At 49.4% G+C, this 23,015-nt stretch overlaps 1 protein-coding gene across 2 annotated transcripts in view; it reads right to left on the bottom strand.

Annotated features, from left to right (window-relative positions):
* LOC138453690 (uncharacterized) overlaps positions 1-23,015 on the bottom strand; it is a 724,495-nt gene that overhangs the window by 585,406 nt on the left and 116,074 nt on the right. For both annotated transcript variants that reach the window (XM_069606759.1, XM_069606758.1), the window contains exon 2: positions 19,485-19,604. In XM_069606759.1, the coding sequence (XP_069462860.1) occupies positions 19,485-19,604 (120 nt within the window). The remainder of the gene's footprint in view (positions 1-19,484; positions 19,605-23,015) is intronic.

The raw sequence follows: 23,015 nt of genomic DNA, 5'->3' as shown, positions 1-23,015 counted from the left end.
ACTCAGGTCAAGACAATAATGTCTGCAAAAAGCCAAAGGGGAAGCCCACGTAGCAGCCTTGGCTATTGACACCGAAGGGACATATTTCTGGAAGGCAACAGCAGCCGCTTTGCCACGGACCAAATGTGCATAAACGCCCTTTGGGGGCTGAAGGCCTTGCATTTTGTAGGCCTCAGAGATACATGAAGCTATCCGATGTGAGATGGAAGCTTTCAAAGCAGGTTTCCCTTTTGAGTCACGAAACATAACAAAGAGTTGTGAAGAACTTCTAAGTTCACTTGTTCTGTCGAGGTAAAACTTCAGAGCTTGTCTGACGTCTAGGTTGTCTAAAACCCTCTTGGCATCGGAGTTCGGGTTCGGGAAGAAAACCGGTAAGGATATTGAAGTTTTAAGTGGAACTCAGAGACAATTTTGAGAAGGAAAGAAGGATGAGTGCAAAGCATAACCTTATCCTTGTGGAAGGTTGGGAATAAATGTTTGACATAGAGAGCTTAAAGCTCACTTATTCTTCTCGCAGATGTTACCTCAATCAAGAAGGCCACTTCCCAAGAAAGATACTTGAGCTCGGTAGTGGCCATAGGTTTAAATGGCTTATGACACAAAGCGGTGAGGACTACATTCAGATCCCATTTTGGATGAGGAGGCCTAACTGCAAGGTCCGATATAAAAGAGAAGATACAGTCAATGGAAGCTTGTCGAGGATCAAGCTGTTTAGCTAGACATCAATGACAAAAACAAAGCCATTTGCTTTTGTAGTGAGCCCTCGTAGAAGGCTTACGTGCTGACTGAATTATGCACATGTTATCCTCTGAAAGACTAAACTGCGCTAAGGACCGGCACTCAAGTACCAGGCTGCCAAGCTGAACGATTGTGGGAAGGGGTGCCAAAACTGGTGATTGCTCTGGTGGAGAAGGTCAGCAATCTGTGGCAACCAGATCGGGGTATATACCGACAAGTGCTGCAGCACCGAAAACCAGAACCTGGCTGGCAATCAAGGAGCTATGAAGAGGAGAGTGCAGTTAGAAGCGCTCCTGAGTTTCCAGAGCGACCGATGAATCAAAGGCTAAGGTGGGAAGGCGCAATCCTTCATGTTGTACCAAGGGATCTCGAGAGCGTCCCCCAAGGAAGACCCTCCAAGACCATCCCTGGAAGCATAAAGAGGATGTTTCCTGTTCGTTGAGGTTGCAAAGAGGCCCACTGCTGGAGAACCGCATTGCTGGAAGATCCTGGTAAGAACATCGCTGTTCATCTCCCACTCTGTCACGACCAATACCCCTCGCCCTGGCAGTCAGGTCCCATGGGCCGCACCACGGTGTCTCATCATGGCCTCAAGGGCCCAATCATGTCCCCCAAGACTCTCTTGGAGTCAGTCCTGGCGCCTTTGGTGCCAGGCTCATATGGCAGAAGGGGGAGCTGGAGCTCACAATGGCAGTGTCAAAACATGGATGCCCCCACATGGTTCACTTCCAGAACTGAACCATGCGGTCTAGCATTTAGGGTGTGGTCAGGCCTGAAGGCACCTGGGATAACTGCAGGCTATATAAGCCACGACCAACATGGAGAACACGCTTCGCCTTGCTCTGCTCTCGCAGCTTGACGTTCACGACGACCTGTTGGTTCATCCTCAGCATTCTGGGCCTATACCTGCATGAAGAAGAAGAACACCATTAGTTATTCTTACCTGTTAGCGAGCCCAGCTCCAGTCATCCGCTCCAGTGTCCCGAACATCCAGCATCTCGGCGAACACTCGCTTTCTCTCCTGGAAGCCGGAACCTGGGGGAAAAATAGAAAAGCAGCATTAGCAAGCGTTTATTCTTCACATTAAAACAACAATCAGCAGACTCACGCTTACCTGAGTTGAACTTGCTTCTGGTTCAGGCCATTCTGGTCTTCTGACAACTTGCAAGAGAAAAGGCAAGACTGATTAACAGGCATAATTACTCGGAGGCAATTCGAACAACACCAACTCACCGCTCCGCATCCTCTCAGCAGCTCATCATCCAGAACATCACGGCGGCCTGCAAGAGAGGGACAACACAGGTTAGCACACCGCAAGAAAAGCACATAGCACCGCGCTCCACGCTTTCACTTACCATCTCGAGCACAGCCCCAGCCTCACGGCTTCTTCAGAACTCCTTCCGCACATAAGAGAGAAGGAAAGACATTAACAGGGGCAATTACAGTTTAAGGACAAGCTGTCAAAACAGCAGACTTACCTGAGGAACTGAGCCGCAGCAGGACTGGACTCACAGGGCCCGCACCAGTGAAGTAACTCGGTTGCGACATGCCCATCCACAAAGCACCCCTGCACAGAACAGAAGGATGGAGAGCGCACCATATCGAAAACCAGGGTGAGGAAAACACTAAGGGGTCGTTGGGTCCACAAGGGAGGTGAGCTCAGGGAAAAAGAGACTATAAGCTAAAATCCAAAACTCCTGTATTCCAGACTAGGTCCTCGGCAGAACAAGAACCTGAGGGAGTGGGTCCAGGTCGGAAGCAAGCAGTCCAGCCAGATTGGGTGGCGTCCCTGTGGATACCAGGTGAGCATTACACACTCGTAACTCGCCGCAGAGTGGCGGCTCAGGGAGTCTGCCACAACATTGATGTGAGCCAGAATGTGCACTGCCTGAAGCCAGACGTTCTGCTGGATCAACCAATTTCAAATATGGGTATCTAGATCCACCAGAGAAGGCCGGTGCCCTCCTGCTTGTTGATGTAGAACATTGCTACAGAATTGTCAGTGCAAATTCGCAGCACTCTATTGATGATAGAGGGCTGAAAAGATTTGAGCGCTAGAAAAACTGCCAGAAGCTCTAGGTAATTGATATGGGACTGTCTGTCATGGGGGCGTCCACAGATCGTACACCTCGAGGTGACGAACCGTTGCTCCCCACCCTAGAAGGGAGATGTCTGTGGTAACCATGACTTGTGGGCAGGGCTCCTGGAAGGAGGTTGCCACCGAAAGGTTGCTGGCGGATGACCACTGTAAAATAGTAGACTGCAGTTGGATGCCGGGTTAACAATTCAAGATTTATTGCGGTGTTAACCTTACCAACAGCCCTCAGTGTGCACATCAAACAGTATTAGTTTTTACGAGGCTTGGTTTCCGTGAAAGGGTTAAATAAGTCCAGAGTTCAAAGGAAGCTCCACTTGACTTCTCGCCTTGTTAAATGGACAATAAAGTCAATTTAATTCTTTTCTCCACGGATATTAGCTTTCAGTCTGTCCGACCCTCTTTCCACTGGTTTAAGAAATAAAAAGGTAAAAACCACACGGAATGCACAGTCCTTTATTAATGGTTGACGTCCGGCGCTTCTCCTCAGCGAGTCCATCTCGGATAGGGATCTCTTCGGTGCCTCTCAGTGAGCCTTCTAGTATGCCCAGTGCAAATCACCTAATTATTCGTCCCATTCCTCTCTGATCTCCGGCCTGGCTTACAGCTGTAATCAGAAACACCTGGTGAGCTCTCTGTTGCCGCATTTAACCCCTTCTCTGCTCCTCCCATCCCTTCCGCCTCCACACAGTTTTCCCTCCCATTCCCCACACCTGCTGTCAAGGAGTTCCCCCCTTCTCACCTGAATCCGTTCTTTACCGGTGTTCTTGGAGACTGCCTTCTTTCGGGTGGATCGGGTTTTGAAGAAGGCGGCCCGTGTCTCTGCCGAATCCAGAATGCGTTCAGTTTTCCGGGAGGTCGAATCCAGGAATCCAGGAGGCAAGGTAAGTTGACTAGAACTTGAATCCAGGAGGATTAAGAAGGGGGGGGTTTCGAGGAAGGGATAGCGGAGTAGAAAGGAGAAGAACCGCGAGCTACGGAGCACACGTCTGGTCGCTAATCACTATAGCATTGAGACGCGCGGTGCCGCAGAAGGCGTGGTCTAGAAATAGAGAAGGGTTACGTCCAACGCATGGAGCGAGAAGGGAATGCGTTGGACGGCCATATTGGAGGTATTAGTTGTTTAAGTCCATTGTGACTAGGACCATGAGGCCCAAAAGGGGCGCACCCAGCGATTCATGACACCTGCAGTGTGTTTTCTTTCCTCCTTCCACCCAGTTTCATGCACTGTTTGACCATCCCACCCTGTACATCTCTGGGGGTACCTATCTCTATGCGGGCTGACGAGGACCATGAGGCACAAAAGGGGCGCACCCAGCGATTCATGACACCTGCAGTGTGTTTTCTTTCCTCCTTCCACCCAGTTTCATGCACTGTTTGACCATCCCACCCTGTACATCTGTGGGGGTACCTATCTCTATGCGGGCTGACTGTATTGTACCAGTGCCAGTCTCTAGTATACCTGTCTCTATGCGGCATGATTGGGCTGTACCTATGTCATTTTCCTTTTTTAATTCTGTCTCTGCCCCCTCCTTGGTTTCGTTTCTCGTGGTGGTTTCTGGGGCATGTAGTTTTATGGTGATTTACTGGGTGAACCTTTTGTTGGCTGGGTCTCATTACTAGAATAGGCTTCTCCCTTGGCTCTGTTGCCTCTTTGACCACCTCACAACCACCATTGAAGATCCGCCGTCATGGGGGAACTGGAATAATTTTTTAGTCCGGGTCCATAGCCTGAGACCAGTAGCTCCGAAGAGCAAGCTGAGTGCGCCTCATTTTCAGTCTTGCAAGAGGTAGGGCTAAAACGCAAGAAACCATAAGGCCCAAGGGGCTCTGAAACCACCAGGCCGACATATGGGCGGACTGGAGGAACAGCTGGCACGTGGTTGATAGGTCCGCAATTCTGTCCTCCATCAGGAACACTCTGGCACTGACGGTTTCTCAATGGAAACCTGGAAAAATCAGGTCTTGAGCAACCGTCATAGACCATTTCCACTAGTTCACCGAGAGCCCCAGATGGAACAAGAGCTGGAGGAAGCTGGAGGAGTGACTGAAGATTGGCTGTTGCAGCTTGTGGGAAAGCACTGCGCAGAAGCCAGTTGTCCAAATATGGATATACATGAATTCCCTGCAGTCTGAGGAATGCTGTGATGACCGCCATCATCTTCGTAAAGACACGCAGTGCCGAGCTGAGCCCAAACGGTAGTACTCGATACTGGAAGTGTTCCGTTCCCACACAGAACTCCAGGTATTTCCAATGTGTGCCCCTGATCAGCATATGCATGTAGGTGTCTTGAAGATCTACCACACTGAGCCATTCGCCCTTCCGGAGAGAGGACCTTATCGGGCTGGGCATAATCATCTGGATTTTCTCTTGGGCTAGGAAGAGATTGAAGTTGGAGAGGTCCAGAATAGTGCGCAGGCCAGCCTGGGTGGGCACTGTACACAGATGGGAGTAATAGCCCTCCTCTTGGTCCCACAAGGGAACAGGTTCCACTGCTCTGAGGTCTAGACATTTCTGTACTTTGGCTCGGAGGGAGGGCAACCCAGTCTGCTGAAGAGGAGGGTGGGGTATGAGGGAGGGGCAAGCAGAAGCCTGCACGGGCGGCCAACAAAATCCATCGGTCGTCTGTGATGGTCTACCACACCTCCACATGAGACGATATTCGTCCTCCCACCGGAGTCTTGTGAGACCGATGGAAAACATCATTTAGATGGTTTATCAGTGATGAGACCACCTGTTGCCTAAGAGGAAGCCATTGATCGAGAGAAAAACCAGCCACCATGCCTTTGCTACTTGCAGCGAGGCCTACCAGCGGGACCTTCTGTCCGGCACGCACAGCATTCCTGGAACCCTCTGAAACCTGAGAAGGACCTTGTTTGAGTCCCGACCTCCGAGTATAAGCTGCTTTAGCTGGGGCTTTGACAAGGACCGACAAAAATTTAGCCATTTACGTGCTTGCCTTTGTTTTAGTGGGTTCCTCATGGTGGAGGAGTGAAACAGTTCTTTACATTTGAAGGGTAGATTGAACCTTCTTCGAGAACTTCGTAGCATGCCACACTTGGCGGGAGATGTCTACGCCAACCATAAGGTTCGAGCTGAAGTGTCAACATGATGGACCACGGCCTTCAGCAGGTCTTGAGCAGCGCTCTGGCATCGGATAAGTCGCCTTTAAAATCTTCGATCCTGTCAGGAGGAATACATTCTGTGATGCTGGAAATGCATCGGAGGGACAGGGCCTCCGTATCCTTGTCCTTTACTATTTTTTTTCGTGTGTTCTGTCGTGTTTTCCGTGCAGGAGTTCATGTGGGACTCCTGGCGGTGCAGCTCTCTCTCTTTTGGTTTGGTGAACGGACCTGTGGGATACCCTTATGGCACCCATGGGTGGGGGGCACAACCCTGTGCCCCTAGTGTATGTTTTTGGGCACCTGTGGGTGGCCCGCAGAGCAGGGTATGGGCTGGTGGCAGCTCCATGCTGAGTTTGACAGGTGTGCAGCGTATCCTCCATTTTGGGATACCCCGGCCCTGCCATTGGGATCCGTTGATTCCTGATGGAAAACAAGATGGCCCCGGTGGCCTCTTGCTTTCTATTACCCATTACCTTGTTTTCCCAAAGTCCTGGGAAGCCCTGACTTTGTCCCTACCCCCTGACTAGCTGTTAGCTGGAAATGCCATATATGGTGTTGTTGTGAAGGCCCGGCCAGACTAGCTGGAGCCTTCCCGGTGATGTATGTTGTGGGTACCTCCTGTGGGTGGGACCTGGGTGAATGGAGTGTGTGACGAATATGCATTCTGTGTTGTGGGTGTCTAGTATCTGGTGGATGACACAATGACTGAGACAACCCTGCCCGAAACCGGTATGAATGCAGCTTGGAGTGTTGAATGGCTCGGTACTTGTCCCAATACACATAACTTGTTGTGAGTGTCTGGAGAGAAGTGAATGGCCTGAATACCTCATGTGCCTGATTGGCTGCCTGCCTGCATGAATGCCCGTAGTCGTGATTGAATGCTTGAGTGTGACCCAGCGGAATGAATGGGAAATCAACAGTATATCTGGGGACCTCTCACTGCTAGGAATCGTGTTCAGAAGCTGAAGTCCACTACGATGAGTAACTGGATTAACTGACAATTGACCTTGAAGCCCTGCTGGACGAGAAGAATTGCTGTTGCTCTCCTTCACAATCCGAAAGCTGCTGTGCCTCCAAGGACTGACCCAGAGAGGACCTGGTAAGGCGCCCTCTTCCCAAGCTACGAGGGACCATCGTGCACAGCTGATCTTTGCCAAAGCTCCCTGGTAGACAAACCTACGACAGGCTGCCGACCCGATACGGGGACTGCTGCGGAACTCCAAGGAGAAGCACTCGGACTGTTGTCTGCCACTGTCGACGACCGCCGTCGCCGACCGGAGCCGCCGTGCTCCTGTTTGCCTAAGAACTTCAATTGATCATCAGATGCTCTCATTTGCATTGTCACCCGCTTGTCTCCCGCTGGAGAAGGCCTGACCGTCGACGCGCCGAGGAGCATCCACCGGTGGGTTTCCCACCACCTAAGGACCACAGAGACGCCGACGACTCGACGCCCTTGCTGGGCCACAGTTCTTCATCATCTCTTTGCGGTCCAGAACTATCGTCATCGAGGTGCCCCGCACGCCTCTTCCTTGCAGGACGCCAACGCTCTGTCGTCGACGAGCACCGCTAGGAACGAAGCTGCCACTTCCCTGCCGTAGTTCACCCTGTTCACCGTCGGACGTTCAACGACCCGTGACTCCTGCCTTAAAGGGAGGGCACTCAAGAAGGGCCGTCGATTCCCCAACACTGAACGCCAAGTTCCCCGACACCTCTCGACGATCCGTGGCTCCCGCCAGAAAGGGAGGCACTCAAGAAGGATCGGTCGACGCATCGTCGGAGAACTCTACTCCACCAGGTACATTGGGGGGGTAAAACCTTAATAAGAAGAAGTGAGACTAGTGAACATATGGACTGGGCTTGTGCGATATATCCTTATTTTACAGGTTGCCCAGGTTGGGGGATCTCCACACAGAACTGTGTCTAGGTAACGGGGCCAGCATTCTGCCTATTGTTTCAACCATCTTACGTTCCTGCCAATCTCTATTGCTGGTTTCCTCGTTATTAATCTGTGTGACATTTTAACCGTACAGTTGATGCACTTAAATGAGATTCAATAACATTAGTTGTACCACTTTAGAATTGTATATATTTACCATTATTGACTTCCGACTACAAAGTGCGTTATTTTGATCGTGTACATACCTTTGAATATTAATTATATGAAGACTGTATTTTCACTAATACAGTGTGTGGACATTCCTTTGTGGGGATTCGGGGACTACACTGTACTTAAGAACCAGCCTGCATCACCTCCTGAGAAGCTAGGCCTTGATTGCTCGTCCATTGCTACCTTATAGAGAATCTTGGCTGGGATCCTCTGTGCCTCTCCTCTACCCTATACAGAGTGGAAGTACAGACACCCCCTACCATTCTTTACACTGGTGGCAGCGGTGGGATGCTTATGGTTTTAAGAATCCGTGTATAACCATGCCACTTACAAAATATCCGCACTTTATTAGATTAAGGTTTGGGTGTGTACAAAATAACTGCATTAAAAGCAATGGAGTCTATTGCGAATGGTAAATTGACTCAGATGAGCTTAGAGGCTCTCCAGAGTGCTCGTGAAGCCAGGGAGTTAGACTTTGTGGATAAGTCTAGGGCTGAGCTGATAGCTGCCCTGGTGGACTACCAGACCGATGGTGAAACTCTTGATGAGGGGGGGGGAATGCAACCAGTGAGGACTCTGCCCCTGGGGTTTCTACTGAATCTGTTCCTGGGAATGCCGCCATTCCTGCTGCCTCTGTTCCGAACCCCAGCAATACCTTGGAACTTGAGTTATTAAGGATGAAATTGGCCTTTGAATATTGCAAGTTGGAAATAGATGCTGAGCTGAAGAAAGAGGAGCTGACCCAACAAGTGGAACTCAAGAATAGGGATGTTGAACTCAAAGACAAGGACACCGAATGTCAGAGAATCCAGCTAGAGAAAGCTCGAGTGGAGACTTCAGCGAAACCCAGTGAGAGTGTCAGGTCTCCAGAAACCAAATTTATGAAGGATTTGGATGGTGTGTTTTCGGAGGGTTCTGATATCCTCCAATGGATTGAAGCGTTTGAAATGGCTTGTGCAATTCATGATGTTGACAAAAGAGATTGGGCTAAGTGTTTGCTGAGCAGAGTGCCTCAAACTGGATATGACTGTATTCTGAAGCTAAGTGCGGAAGAAAGGAGTCAGTATGAGTGTATGAAATCTGCTTTGATTGCCAGGTTTGGCAAGACGCCTACCCAATACCTTAAAAGGTTCAGGGATTTTAAGAAAAGAGAGAATGTGTCTTGGGTTGACTGGGTGAGTGCTGCGCACATGAATATGATGGGGTGGATTGATGGTTACAAGGTGAAAACTTTTGTTGAATTGTCCCACCTGTTGTTTTTTGAGCATTTTTCTGAAGCCTGTTCACCGGAGCTGCGTCAATATGTTGCTGACCAGAACATTTTGGATCCCTTTAAGCTGGCTAGGTTGGCTGACAAGTGGGTCTCCCACCGGGTGTCCCCTAAGGACTCCAGTAGGAAGGACAAAGAAAAGGGGGCCTCTCAGAAAGCTGAGGAGTCCCAAATGCAGTCACAGTCGAATAAACCGAAACCCTCCTCTCCTAAGACCCAAAAATCTAGTGGGGATAAGTCATCTGTGGGTGGGAATAAGAGTAGTGGTCCACCTGCTGCAAAGCAGGCTAGCGGTGGTTCCAGTACCGTACCCCGCACTCCCGCCACTTGTTAGGACTGTGGGGCTCTGGATCACAAAAGGGGTGACTCCAAGTATAAAGGTAAGGCACTCGGAGTACAGGCTGTCAGCCTGACCTACCCTTACCCCATGTCTGAGGTGGAGGCCACTGCCCTCCCCTCCTCTACAGGGATCACTTTTGGTGCTCCCGTAGAGATTTCCTTAGTGTCCCTTGGGGCCTGGGACAAGTATGCGGAAATACTGGCGACTATCCCACAGAACACCCGTAGATTTTTGAGAAGTGTCCTCCTGAATGGCCAGCATTCTACTGGTTTGAGAGACACTGGGGCAATCATGACAGTGGTGCACAGAACCCTGCGCAAGCCAGAGGACTATGTAGATGTTCCTCTGAGAACCACCAGGTTAGCTGGTGGGCCTCCCAAATTATCGCCTGTAGCCCGAGTCACACTCGTAATTGGAGACAAGACAGCAAAGCTTCCTGTCCTGGTTCAGGACAACATCCCTGCTAACATTCTGTTAGGTAATGATCTAGTAGAGTTGGGGTTGATCACGGATGGTCTTCCCATGACTGATGCTGCGGTCACTAGGTCACAGGTGACACCGGGTCTGGCTGTGAGTCGGGTACCCGAGCCGAAGTCGCGGCCTAAGGCAAGACGAAGGAAGAGCAAGAAGACCACCTCCTTGGAGGGAGCCCCTTCTCTTCCTGCTGTTCCTACAGCACCCATTGGGATCCATGCTCCGGGCGGGCTGGGTCCAGTGGTAAACCCCGTCTCAACTCCTGTGGGAGAAGAGCCAGAAGACTCTTCTGTGGGAGAGGTTCTCAACCCGGAGGATCATCCCGATCTTCAATGCGTGTTAGCTAAAGGGGGACCCTCCCGGGAGACTTCTGTGAAGGACAGAGAGAGTGTCCCTCTCTCGAGGGTCTGAGGAAACAGGCCCTGTCCCAGGCACAAGGAGAAGTGCCTAGGACTTTCCAGATTTATTGGGAGGGCGAGCTCCTTGTTAGTGAGCCCACTAAGCCTGAACCTGGTGCCCTCAAGAGGTTGGTGGTACCCCAGGTTTACAGGCCCTTCCTACTACAGTTGGCGCATGAGGTGCCCTTGGCTGGTCATCTTCGTACCAAGAAGACTAAGCAAAGGCTCTCTGCCCATTTCTACTGGCCTTGAATGAGAGTAGAGGTGGAGTCCCACTGCAGGACCTGCCCAACTTGTCAGTTGTCTGGCAAGACTGGAGGCAGTGTCATTGCCCCACTGCAGCCATTGCCAGTGGTTGGCACACCGTTTGAGAGGGTGGGCATCAACATCGTCGGACCCCTTGACCCTCCCACGTCAGGTGGACATCGGTTCATCCTGGTTTTGGTAGATCATGCCACCAGGTACCCTGAGGCTATACGCCTTCGGGCTGTTACTGCCAAGGTGGTGGCCCGGGCACTCCTGGGCATTTTCGCCCGTGCTGGATTCCCCAAAGAAGTTGTCTGTGACCGAGGATCCAAATTCATGTCTAGTTACATGAAAACCATGTGGAAAGAGTGCGGGGTAACCTACAAGTTCTCCACTTCTTACCACCCCCAGACCAATGGTCTGGTTGAGATATTTAATAAAACTCTCAAGGACATGCTAGGTGCTTTGGAAGAGCCCCTAAGGAGGAAATGGGATCTCCTCCTGCCATGCCTGCTGTTTACTTACAGAGAGGTACCTCAAGAGGGTGTTGGTTTCAGCCCCTTTGAGTTGCTCTTTGGACATCCCGCGAGGGGGCCCCTCGCCTTGATCCGAGAAGGCTTGGAAGCCAACCCTCCCGGTCCCGCCAACCAAGTGGGGGACTATGTGTTAGGCCTCAGACGGAGGATGACACAGATAATGGGTCAAGCAACGGCGAATCTCAAGGCCAGCCAGGAATTGAACAAATACTGGCATGACCTTAAAGCATCGCAAGTGGATTGGACTCTGGGACAGGAGGTCCTCGTGATGGAGTCTACCAAGCCTCAGGCATTGGCAGATAAATGGACTGGACCCTTCAGGATAGTCTCCAAGATGGGCGAGGTCAATTATCTGGTTGACATGGGAATCCCAGGGGCAGCCCCTCAGGTATTACATGTTAATAGGCTCAAGCCTTTCCACAGGCGAGCAGAAGTCTCATGTCTCTTGCTGGCTTCAGAGCAAGAAGAGGATGAGAGTGAGCCCCTTCCTGATTTGCTGCATAGCAACCCTCAGGATGGCTCAGTGGAGGGAGTGCAGCTCACTCCAGATTTGACAACCGAGCAGCAGAGGGCCTGCAGGACTTTGCTCCAGCAGTATGCCTCTCTGTTTTCGCTGACGCCAGGCCTTACACCGTGGTGTAAGCACGAGATTGACACTGGTGACAGCGTGCCTGTCAAGAGCAGGAACTACCGAATGTCAGATACGGTTAAGAACCACATCCAGGCTGAGGTCGCCAAGATGTTGGATCAGGGTGTTATTGAACCCTCAACCAGTCCCTGGTCCAGTCCAGTGGTCCTTGTCCCCAAGGCAAGTTCCCAGTCCGGTACCAAGGATTGGAGGTTCTGTGTGGACTACCGAGGAGTCAATGCCGTCACCAAAACAGACGCGCACCCCTTGCCCTGGGCTGATGAGCTCATGGACACCAAAGGTGCTGCCAAATTTGTGAGCACCTTTGACCTCACCTCAGGCTATTGGCAAATAGCTCTGACGGACCATGCCAAGGAAAAGACGGCGTTCTCCACACCAGAGGGACTCTACCAGTTTAGGGTCATGCCTTTTGGGTTAAAGAATGCCCCTGCCACCTTCCAGAGATTGGTCAATCATGCTCTCAGTGGGCTGGAAGCCTTTTGTGTGGCTTATTTAGACGACATTGCCGTCTACAGTTCCACTTGGGAAGAGCACTTGACACATCTGGGTAGAGTGTTGCAGGCCTTACAGAGGGCTAACCTCACTATCAAGGCCACCAAGTGCCAGATAGCTCAGGGGAAAGTCTCGAATCTTGGTCATGAGGTAGGAGGGGGTCAAATCTAACCTCTCCCCAGTAAAGTACAGGATGTACAGGACTGGGAGACTCCCACTACTTAAACCCAGGTGAGAGCCTTTTTGGGTCTCACTGGGTCCGCAATTTCATGGCGGACTATGGAACCATAGCTGCACCACTGACAGCTCTGACTTCACCCAAGCAGCCTAGAAAGGTCAATTGGATTGAAGACTGTCAGAGGGCCTTTAATGGCTTGAAAGAAAGTCTGTGTCGGGCACCCGTGTTGTGTGCGCCTGACTACAGCCGACCCTTTATCGTCCAGACGGATGCCTGCAACACCGGAATTGGAGCTGTCTTGTCCCAGTTAGATGACAAAGGGAGAGAATATCCTATCATATTCATCAGTAGACAACGCAAGGGTAGAGAACTTAGGTGGGCTACTGTTGAAAAGGAATGTTTTAGCATAGTTTGGAGCCTAGGCCGTTTTAGGCCCTACCTTACGGGGAATAACCTTCAAGGTCCAAACAGATCATAAGCCCCTGAAGTGGCTTATGCAGATGAAGGGTGAGAACCCGAAACTGCTCAGGTGGTCCATTAGCCTGCAATGGCTAGACTTCACCATAGAGCACCGACCAGGGAAGAGTCACGATAATGCAGATGGCCTTTCCAGAAGGTATGTTGACCGTCTGGATGAGAGTGTCTATCCTGTGGGAGATTAGGCACCCTCCACCTCAGTCTGGGGGGGAGGAGGGCGACTGTGATGCTGGAAATGCATTGGAGGGACAGGGCCTCCGTATCCTTGTCCTTTACTGTTTTTTATCATGTGGTCTGTCGTGTTTTCTGCGCAGGAGTTCATGTGGGACTCCTGGCGGTGCAGCTCACTCTCTTTTGGTTTGGTGAACTGACCTGTGGGATACCCTTATGGCACCCATGGGTGGGGGTACAACCCTGTGCCCCTAGTGTATGTTTTTGGGCAGCTGTGGGTGGCCCGCAGAGCAGGTTATGGGCTGGTGGCAGCTCCATGCTGAGTTTGACAGGTGTGCGGCGTATCCTCCATTTTGGGATACCCTGCCATTGGGTTCCGTTGATTCCTGATGGAAAACAAGATGGCCTCGGTGGCCTCTTGCTTTCTATTACCCATTACTTTGTTTTCCCAAAGTCCTGGGAAGCCCTGACTCTGTCCCTTCCCCCTGACTGGCTGTTAGGTGGAAATGCCATATATGGTGTTGCTGTGAAGGCCCAGCCAGACTAGCTGGTGATGTATGTTGTGGGTACCTCCTGTGGGTGGGACCTGGGTGAATGGAGTGTGTGACGAATATGCATTCTGTGTTGTGGGTGTCTAGTATCTGGTGGTTGACACAATGACTGAGACAACCCTGCCCGAAACCGGTATGAATGCAACTTGGAGTGTTGAATGGCTCGGTACTTGTCCCAATACACATAACTTGTTGTAAGTGTCTGGAGAGAAGTGAACGGCCTGAATACCTCGTGTGCCTGATTGGCTGCCTGCCTGCATGAATGCCCGTAGTCATGATTGGATGCTTGAGTGTGACCCAACGGAATGAATGGGAGATCTACAGTATATCTGGGGACCTCTCACTGCTAGGAATCGTGTTCAGAAACTGAAGTCCACTACGACGAGTAACTGGATTAACTGACGCTTGACCTTGAAGCCCTGCTGGATGAGAAGAAATGCTGTTGCTCTCCTTCACAATCCGAAAGCTGCTGTGCCTCCAAGGACTGACCCAGAGAGGACCTGCTAAGGCGCCCTCTTCCCGAGCTACGAGGGACCATCGTGCACAGCTGATCTTTGCCAAAGCTCCCTGGTAGACAGACCTACGACAGGCTGCCGACCCGATACGGGGACTGCTGCGGAACTCCAAGGAGAAGCACTCGGACTGTTGTCCGCCACTGTCGACGACCGCCGTCGCCGACCGGAGCCGCCGTGCTCCCGTTTGCCTAAGAACTTCAATTGATCATCGGACGCTCTCGTCTGCATCGTCACCCGCTTGTCTCCTGCTGGAGAAGGCCTGACCGTCGACGCGGCGAGGAGCATCCACCGGTGGGTTTCCTGCAACCTAAGGACCACAGAGACGCTGACGACTCGACGCCCCTGCTGGGCCACAGTTCTTCATCATCTCTTTGCGGTCCAGAACTAGCGTCACCGAGGTGCCCCGCACGCCTCTTCCTTGCAGGTCGCCAACGCTCTGTCGTCGACGAGCACCGCTAGGAATGAAGCTGCCACTTCCCTGCCGTAGTTCACCCTGTTCACCGTCGGACTTTCGACGACCCATGACTCCTGCCTTAAAGGGAGGGCACTCAAGAAGGGCCGTCGATTCCCCGACACCGAACGCCAAGTTCCCTGACACCTCTCGACGATCCGTGGCTCCCGCCTGAAAGGGAGGCACTCAAGAAGGATCGGTCGACGCATTGTCGCAGAGCTCTACTCCACCAGGTACATTCGGGGGGTAAAACCTTAACAGGAAGAAGTGAGACTATTGAACATATGGACTGGGCTTGTGCGATATATCCTTATTTTACAGGTTGCCCAGGCGGGGGGATCTCCACACAGAACTGTGTCTAGGTAACGGGGCCAGAATTCTGCCTATTGTTTCAACCATCTTACGTTCCTGCCTATCTCTATTGCTGGTTTCCTCGTTACTAATCTGTGTGACATTTTAACCGTACAGTTGATGCACTTTAATGAGATTCGATAACATTAGTGGTACCACTTTAGAATTGTATATATTTATCATTATTGACTTCCGAGTACAAAGTGCGTTATTGTGATCATGTACATACCTTTGAATATTAATTATATAAAGACTGTGTTTTCAGTAATACAGTGTGTGGACATTCCTTTGTGGGGGTTCGGGGACTACACTGTACTTAAGAACCAGCCTGCATCAACTCCTGAGAAGCTAGGCCTTGATTGCTCGTCCATTGCTACCATATAGAGAATCTTGGCTGGGGTCCTCTGTGCCTCTCCTCTACCCTATAGAGAGCGGAAGTACAGACACCCCCTACAAGTCTTTACACATTCCTAAAACTGACCTTGGTATTCGCCTGTCGCAGCTGACAAGCGGAATTGGAAAATACTTTTTTCCCAATGGCATCAAGAAGCATGACCTCCTTGGAAAGGACTTGAGATGGTGCCATAGAGGATGTAGAGGACGGCTTAGACTGGAGCGCAGCTGCTGCCACTGATGAGGGGAGTGAACATGCAGTCAAGCGTATGTCTTCTGACGAGTGTAGCTTGTAGCGAGTGTCAAAATTCCTGTTGAGGTGCTGCCCGGAATTAGGTATTTCCCAGACCCTGCAGGCTTCAGCTAGCATATCCTTTTGAAGGAAATGGCCTGTGCGTTCCTGTGTCGAAAGAGTAAAGGCTCCTGAAAGTACACCTTCTTGTGGAGCCGGAAGCTCGTGTATCGGAATATCTAGCAACGCCATCATATCCACAACCCGGTCATGAAAGGCTCTGACAGAGTGGGGCGGGTCCTTGCTATCCTGGTTCCGCTTGATCATCATCCTATGCAGCGGGAACAGAAACTTGATCTGCAGCATGTGACCCCGTGGGCAGACCTGACTGTGCAACAGAAGTCTTAAGTATAGGTGAAAGTGGAGGCAGTGGTGGTGGTGGTAGAGGAGGGGGACCCCAACGGAAAAGTTGGAGAGGGTGGCACTACCGGAACCTGCAGAGAAGTAGCCGGAGCAGGTTGCGGCTCGAGAGGCTTAGGATACATTTCTTTGAATAGATCCTTAAAGTATGCCTTCATCGAGTCAGAGTGAATAAGGGTCTGAAACTTGCCAAAAAACACATCCTCAGAGGAAGGTCTAGGCACAGGAGTGGGTAGAGGCCGCTCTGAAGGGGCATACCCTCAGGATTGCAAAGAGGCTGGTTGCCAGGATGGCCCTCCACCAGCTGGATCCATGTAAACTAAGGGTGCGGATGTAGGAGGGAGCGAGACAGTGTGTGGCAGTGGAAAACGAGCACACCAATCCATTTGAGGGTGGAACGGATTCCTATTGTCCACATTACGTGGAAAAGGCTGCTTGGCACCAAAAACAGGCCCCTATGTACCAGCCGTTGAGAACACTGGTGTAAGAGAGGTAGTCAAAATGGCCGCCTCAGACCGCAGGGGTTGGGCCGCCATTTTGTTACTGCCTGAGGTGAACTGCGTCACAGATGTCAGTGAGACCATTGTCACCACAGACGTATCAGGTGACTTTTTTCCATTTTAGCCTTGTGACAGGGAACCTCGGCAGAGCGGGTGCTAGCAGATCTAGAGCGCTTTTGTAACCCCTTAGATTCTGCTGAAGAATTAGCCCTTGATGAGGGAACCTCGGCAGGGCCAGTACTTGAAGACTTAAGGGGTTTACATTCCTTCTTTGCCCCCTCAGCAGGATCGGTTCGACCACAGGATTGTGTACGGGAAGGCTTAAGGTCACCACCCGTAGCTAGAGCCCTCAAAGGGGGCCTGTAGTCGGGGATGCTTGGTACGAGACCAGTCTTGGTACGTTTAGTTTCAGACTTGGAAACCTCCGGAAGTACCCCAGTGAAAACATCCCCAGAAATGCTGGGCTTAACTTAAGCCCCCAGATGGGGAAACTCGGATGAAGATCTGGTCCTGACAGCCCCCTTACAGGGAGCCTCGGAGAAAACTCTGGAGTGCAGGTTGGATCCCTTTTGGGACACCTCAGGGAGAGCACTGGTATCAGAGCCACTTGGGACCCTCCCGGAACCAGAAGATCCCAGAAAGGAGTCACGTGACTGGGGTGCCCTAAAAAGGAAGGAACTTACTGGACGCTTCCTTTTTTCTTCAATGAACTGCTGTAAATGAGGAGTAAGAATCCACTGGAACACCTCCTCCTACCTGACAAGCCGACGCTGGAGTGCACGGACAGAGAGGGCGTCGCAGTAGAAGCAAGAGTCCCACTGGTGTTCCGGCCCTAAGCACTCCAGAAAGACAAAACGACGTACGCACGAAGAACAGGACACAAATCTCAGACACTCCGGCATAGACGGAAGAAAGAAGACCGTGGAACTGGAGAGAAAGATGCATGTTGGGGCCCGAATTCTAGAATTTGAATCACAATAAATGCTGGGAAACGAACCAGGTCAAGTTAAGAAAGATTAATAGCGTGGTTAACAGATGCATGTTGGGCTGTGCAGCCTATGAACCAAGAAACAAAGACTCAAAACGGTTAACCAGGCCGCATCAAACAACATTTTGAGTGAGAGTCTTATGTATGTTGGGACACTTAGTCCACTGTCCCAGAAATAAAAACCCTTGACTTGTTGTAGTGCTAGGAAGTCCTTCTAGCCCTAGTAGTGATTCACTAAGAAGAAAAGTGAATGCATGTTGGGACACAGTCCACTGTCCTAGAGGTAAAGATGTGAATCCTTGTAATGTTGGGAAAGTCCAGGCTGTGTCATGCAGCCTTATGAGACACACAGGTACTGGTGCAGGTTGTGTCCTGTAGGCCAGGGTCCCAGAGGAAAAGCTCAGAATAACTGAATGCTGGGAGTAGCTATGAGGGAGAGTCCAATGTATGTTGGCCATAGAGTCCAAAGTCTCAGATAAAGACTTAAGTCACTAGAATCTGGGCTGGGACCAAGTCGAGTCAGGAACATTAAGAGTGAGATGAACAGATGCAATTTGGGATATGAAGACTGTGAGGAAGGAAATTAAAACTAGTCTAAGTCCAAAGGTCACTGAAACTTGAAAAATACAAAGTGGTGAAGTCTATGATGAAGCGAGTGTCTGAGGCTAAGAGTTAATGAAACGATACCAAGTAAATTCTATAATGAAGTGAATATTTGTTTACATCTCAGTGTCAATTCAAATGCACAAAGGGATGTCCCTTATGAAGGGGTATTTCTCTCTAAGTTCCAGAGCCCTTGAAAATGTCCAGAGTAAAGTCTATGATGAAGTATACACCAGTCAAGTCTGTCAATGGAAGACTACAAGGTGCAATCAATGACAAAACAAACATTTGTTCAAGAGTTTCATAAGTGCACATAATGGAGGGAATAGTGAATTGAACCTTTGGGCATTGCAAATGTAGAAAATAGATTCCCGGAAGAAATTAACCCTTCATAAAGCTTGAGAGATGTTGAAAGTATTGAAAGTAAAGTCCATGGTGAACTGATCATTTTTCTATGCTAAACTATCATTAAAAAGATTCAATAAAGTTGATGGTTAAGCTAGATTATTTCCCAAAATATTAACCAAATATAAATTGATTACAAAAGTAGCCCTGGTAAGAACTAAATCCAGGCATGCCTAAAGAAAATTAGAGGCAACCAGTGTGTTCCCTGAGAAGTGGAATTGGGATTAAGACTGTCTAGAATTATTCTCAACAAATTGCAAGCATGGAGGAGTAGTGAGGTACCCACCACTTGTCCAAAGAAGCCACATCCCGAAAGGACCAATCTACTCCTGAAAGTCATCAGAGGCTAACCAAGAAATACAGAGAATGGATGAGAAGGTGATGCTTAGTTTTGGTGAGTGGGGGAGAAAAACTTATATCGCATGAAGAGAGACTTTAAATTTGCGAGACACCCCAAAACATTCAGAGTATCAATACATGTCTTCAATTTTACTTTTGAGTCAAGTTCTTCTGTGTTGTTGGAAGTAAAAAGCCAGAGTAACTTCAAACAGTGTCTTGCTAAAGAAGTATCTGTCAAAATGACACTCTACTACATCATTTTGTGCGTGTGGAGAGCAAAAAGGCGGTTGTCACAGTTCAATAGCCGAGAGAGTGAGTCAGTGTATTCTTTCTAGATGTCGGAGTTGTCCTTTTTGTACATTTTCACATGATTCCGAAAATAGCGAAAGACACAAACATAACAGCGGTCAGTGCCTGTGTAAGATGCACACATACTCACAGTGTTGGCTGATATGTAAGTAGTACAAAGCTGCTGACTGCTGCAAATCAGGAAGTTCGGAAAATGACAGGGTCCGCAGGGCCTCCAGGGATTCATTGCCAAGCGGGGACTCCTCAAAATCTGCGGAAAGCACCAACACAAAGAAATTACTGCACAGGCATAACCTTGCAGTTTACACAACACTGCCTCTAGGGCCTCCTGCACACCTAAAAATATCTACAACCATACATTGAATGCGATTAAAGGTGATACAGGGTTGCAACAGAGAAGAGCTGGAAGGATCTCTACTATTCACGTGCCCCAGATTTGAAGCTTCCCTGTCTTGTCCTTTTTATTACAGACTTGCAAGACCAGGCTAGCATTTTCATATTGGGGACTCCCAGCAAGAAAAGAAATATCAGGAAACACATCACATCAAAGGTAATTGTGATAACGTGTCCAGTGCATCCTGGAAGCGGAGCGTGATCTTCATATAACTATTGATTGTATTGCCTGGTGAAGCATTACACAACTGTGATACTCTGTTCTTTAGATACTTTTGACATAACAATACAAGCACATAACTCAAACACAAGCAAGTCCAGAAACAATAATGTTATCATACGTACTATCAATGACATCCTTGCATGGCAAGTAAAGAAACACATGACTCCCGTAGGGGTTCAAAGTGACATCATTTTCAACCAGCAGGGTATCTAACCTTTCATAAGATTTACACTAAACAAAGCTTTCAGATGCATGTGCCACTTCGCATACCCACCTCCACTCGCTGAAACATATGTAATAAAGAGACTTTGAATTCATCCTTAGACTGTTGTCGGATGGACATGCCAAAAGAAGATGCCAATCGATTCAGTAACCCCCAAATACCAATTATAAGTCATGAGCGAGGTACCTATACCAAGTATGACCTATCAGTTCACTGGCCAAATTGGACTACATGAAACATTCCAAACCCTTGTCTAAACTCAGTGGTAGTAGTGAAGGAATACGTTTCATACCCCGATTGTTGTTTCAAGATCGAGTGTCATGCGTTCATGGATTTTATTCAAGTAATAGTCCATTCGCTTTGTACAGAGCATGTACCTAACTTCATTTTGGTTGCTTTTGTCAGTCAGAGGGAACGTTTTTGCACTCCATTTCCTCCTTTCTTCAGTCTATGGCTTGCATTTGTGATCGTCCCCATCAAGGCGCATAACAAGGCATGGGCAGCAGCTCACAGCTGTATGTTTAGATCTCAAGAAGTTGCACATTATTGGTTTTGGTCACAGGTCAGATCCCGAGCCTTATCACTTTTATGTTTGGTTGTGGGCAAAGATGGGCACCGATGGCGGGCTTGGAGGTCTCTACTCTTGGGGTAGTTTAGTTTAGTTTGTATATTTGTAGTAGCGTGGAGCTGCAACCCGGCAGATCTTGCATGCCCGCCATGGCTCGGAATTTTCAGATGTTGGATTGGACACGTGCTGGGGTAATCAGGCCTTATTGCGGTGGCTGGGGCTGGGGCTGGGAAAGCATGAGTGGGGCACATTGGAGCAGTGTGGATCCTGCCACCTTTCGCTTTCATATCTGACTACTGCACTGCAAAAGTACATGGATAAGTAGAGGCTAAATCGCCTACTCAAGTCTCACACTTCTACATACCAAGATCCACCACAATCATTAAGGTAAAACGGGAACAGTTAAGAGATATACTCTTTTGCCTTTTGTGCTAACACGGGCCGAGGGAAGGCTATATACTCTGAAGAGGGGTGTGAATGTGATTCAGTAGCACCCCAAACAGTGAAGCATAACAGGCCAAAAACACTTGTGTATAGGCGCATTACAAATGCCATATCATATCAAAATAAAGAAATGTCCAATCAATTTTCTATAAAAATATATATTCTATGAATTCAACAAACTATATGCAAGACTAACAAGCTAAATAGAAAGCACTACACAAAACCCACCGAGATGCAACGCTATGGGTCATGAATTGGGGGTTAAAAAGGTAAGTAAAAGTCAATCTTCTTTAAAATGATATATTCTTGGGTGCAAAAGGGATCAAAGTGACCAAACAATTTTCTAAAGACCAAAAATAGATTAAGGGGGCATTTAGGAGTCAATAATCCCTTGTTGCGTTTTTTGGCAGTTTAACAGCTGTTGTGCAAGAGGTTCGAGTCAAGTTTGGGTGCAGCAAACTGTGTTGATCCAAGCGGCAAGAGGGCGTCGAGCGGGGGGAATACGGTGGCTCAGAGCAGGTTGAAGGTGGCATTCAAGCAATGCAGGTTGGAGCACTCACCAAGATTGGTTTGGGGGTCGAACCTGTTTGAGATGTGATGCAACCTCTGGGTAAGGTTGGCGAGTGACGCTCCTGTGCTTTGAGTCGAAGGTCAGGGATGGTATGAATCAGTGATACTGATTCTCCAATGTGCGGTTTGACAGAAGCCTAATGAATTATATCAAGTGTTTGCTCAAAAGTGACTTTAATAAGGAATGGAACACCCCTTCTTTTAAATGCAAAAGCTCACGTGTGATTGTATAAAACAGGGTCTGCAACCTTTGGCTACAGATGGTTTGCACTACAACTCAGATAAGCCCTAGTATCCCTTTTCAAGAGTATCTAAAGCCCTGTTGGTGAGCATCACCCTGGTGTGAGGCCAAACCTTTTGTGAATGGGTGTGCCCAGCCCTACAGATAAGGGGTGTATCGGGCAATTTTACTCCCTAAAAATAGGCAAATACTCCCAGAAAATAAAGATAGGGAGTAGAAATAGGGAGTAGAAATACTCCTAATAAGAAATGGGAAATGGGAAATGGACACTGAAGGCCAGTCCTTGTAAGCTCACACCAGAAAAAATGCAACCCACTAGGGAAAAAGGCCCAAGACACTGCTTGCAAGGATAACAAGTGTTTATTCCTATAAACAGGAGTGCATCAGCAAAGAGCTCTGCTGACGCCAAACGTTCTGGCAAATCAGTGGTGTGCAGTAAGCTAAAAGGGTGCCTGGCGTGATCTATGTCGTCATTACATACAGTGAAAACCCACAAGGCTGGTTGGCGAGACCCTATACATGGGCAGCCCACTCCATAGGGGATGTTAGGCTCCAATCTCAGCCTTCTTGTCCGTCTTCATCCACGTGGGTGCTGCTGAGCTCATCATCTGCAGTAGAACAGGGCCTAACACGTAATTAGTTACTTGGCAGACACAGATATGGGCCGTGGAGAGAGTCGATGACATATTAACTCTGTTTTTACAGTTGGACATATGTGTGGTGTCGTCACCATATTATCGAAGTGAGGAACAGACCTCTCTCTATTATTAGTCACCAAGTGGGCTGCGTCCCACGTGTCAGGAAGGGGAGGGGTTACCGTGCAGAGCGGCAGTTCGTATTATGAAGAAATAAAGTGAAGAGGTGTTGCACCCCAGCTCCTGTGTCAGCCCCATTTCATTGAGTGAAAGAGAGTGCGACTGGGATCGTAAGGAGGTCCACCTGCCAACACTACATCTGGCGACGAGGCGGACACGCACCCCGCCGTGCCTGCCACCTCAG

This window comes from Ambystoma mexicanum, chromosome 4p (assembly GCF_040938575.1).
Source record: "Ambystoma mexicanum isolate Mex_15411 chromosome 4p, UKY_AmexF1_1, whole genome shotgun sequence".
In the NCBI taxonomy this organism is placed as follows: Eukaryota; Metazoa; Chordata; class Amphibia; order Caudata; family Ambystomatidae; genus Ambystoma; species Ambystoma mexicanum.
The sequence above is the reverse complement of the archived record's forward strand: the minus strand, read 5'-3'. Positions and strand labels throughout refer to the sequence as shown.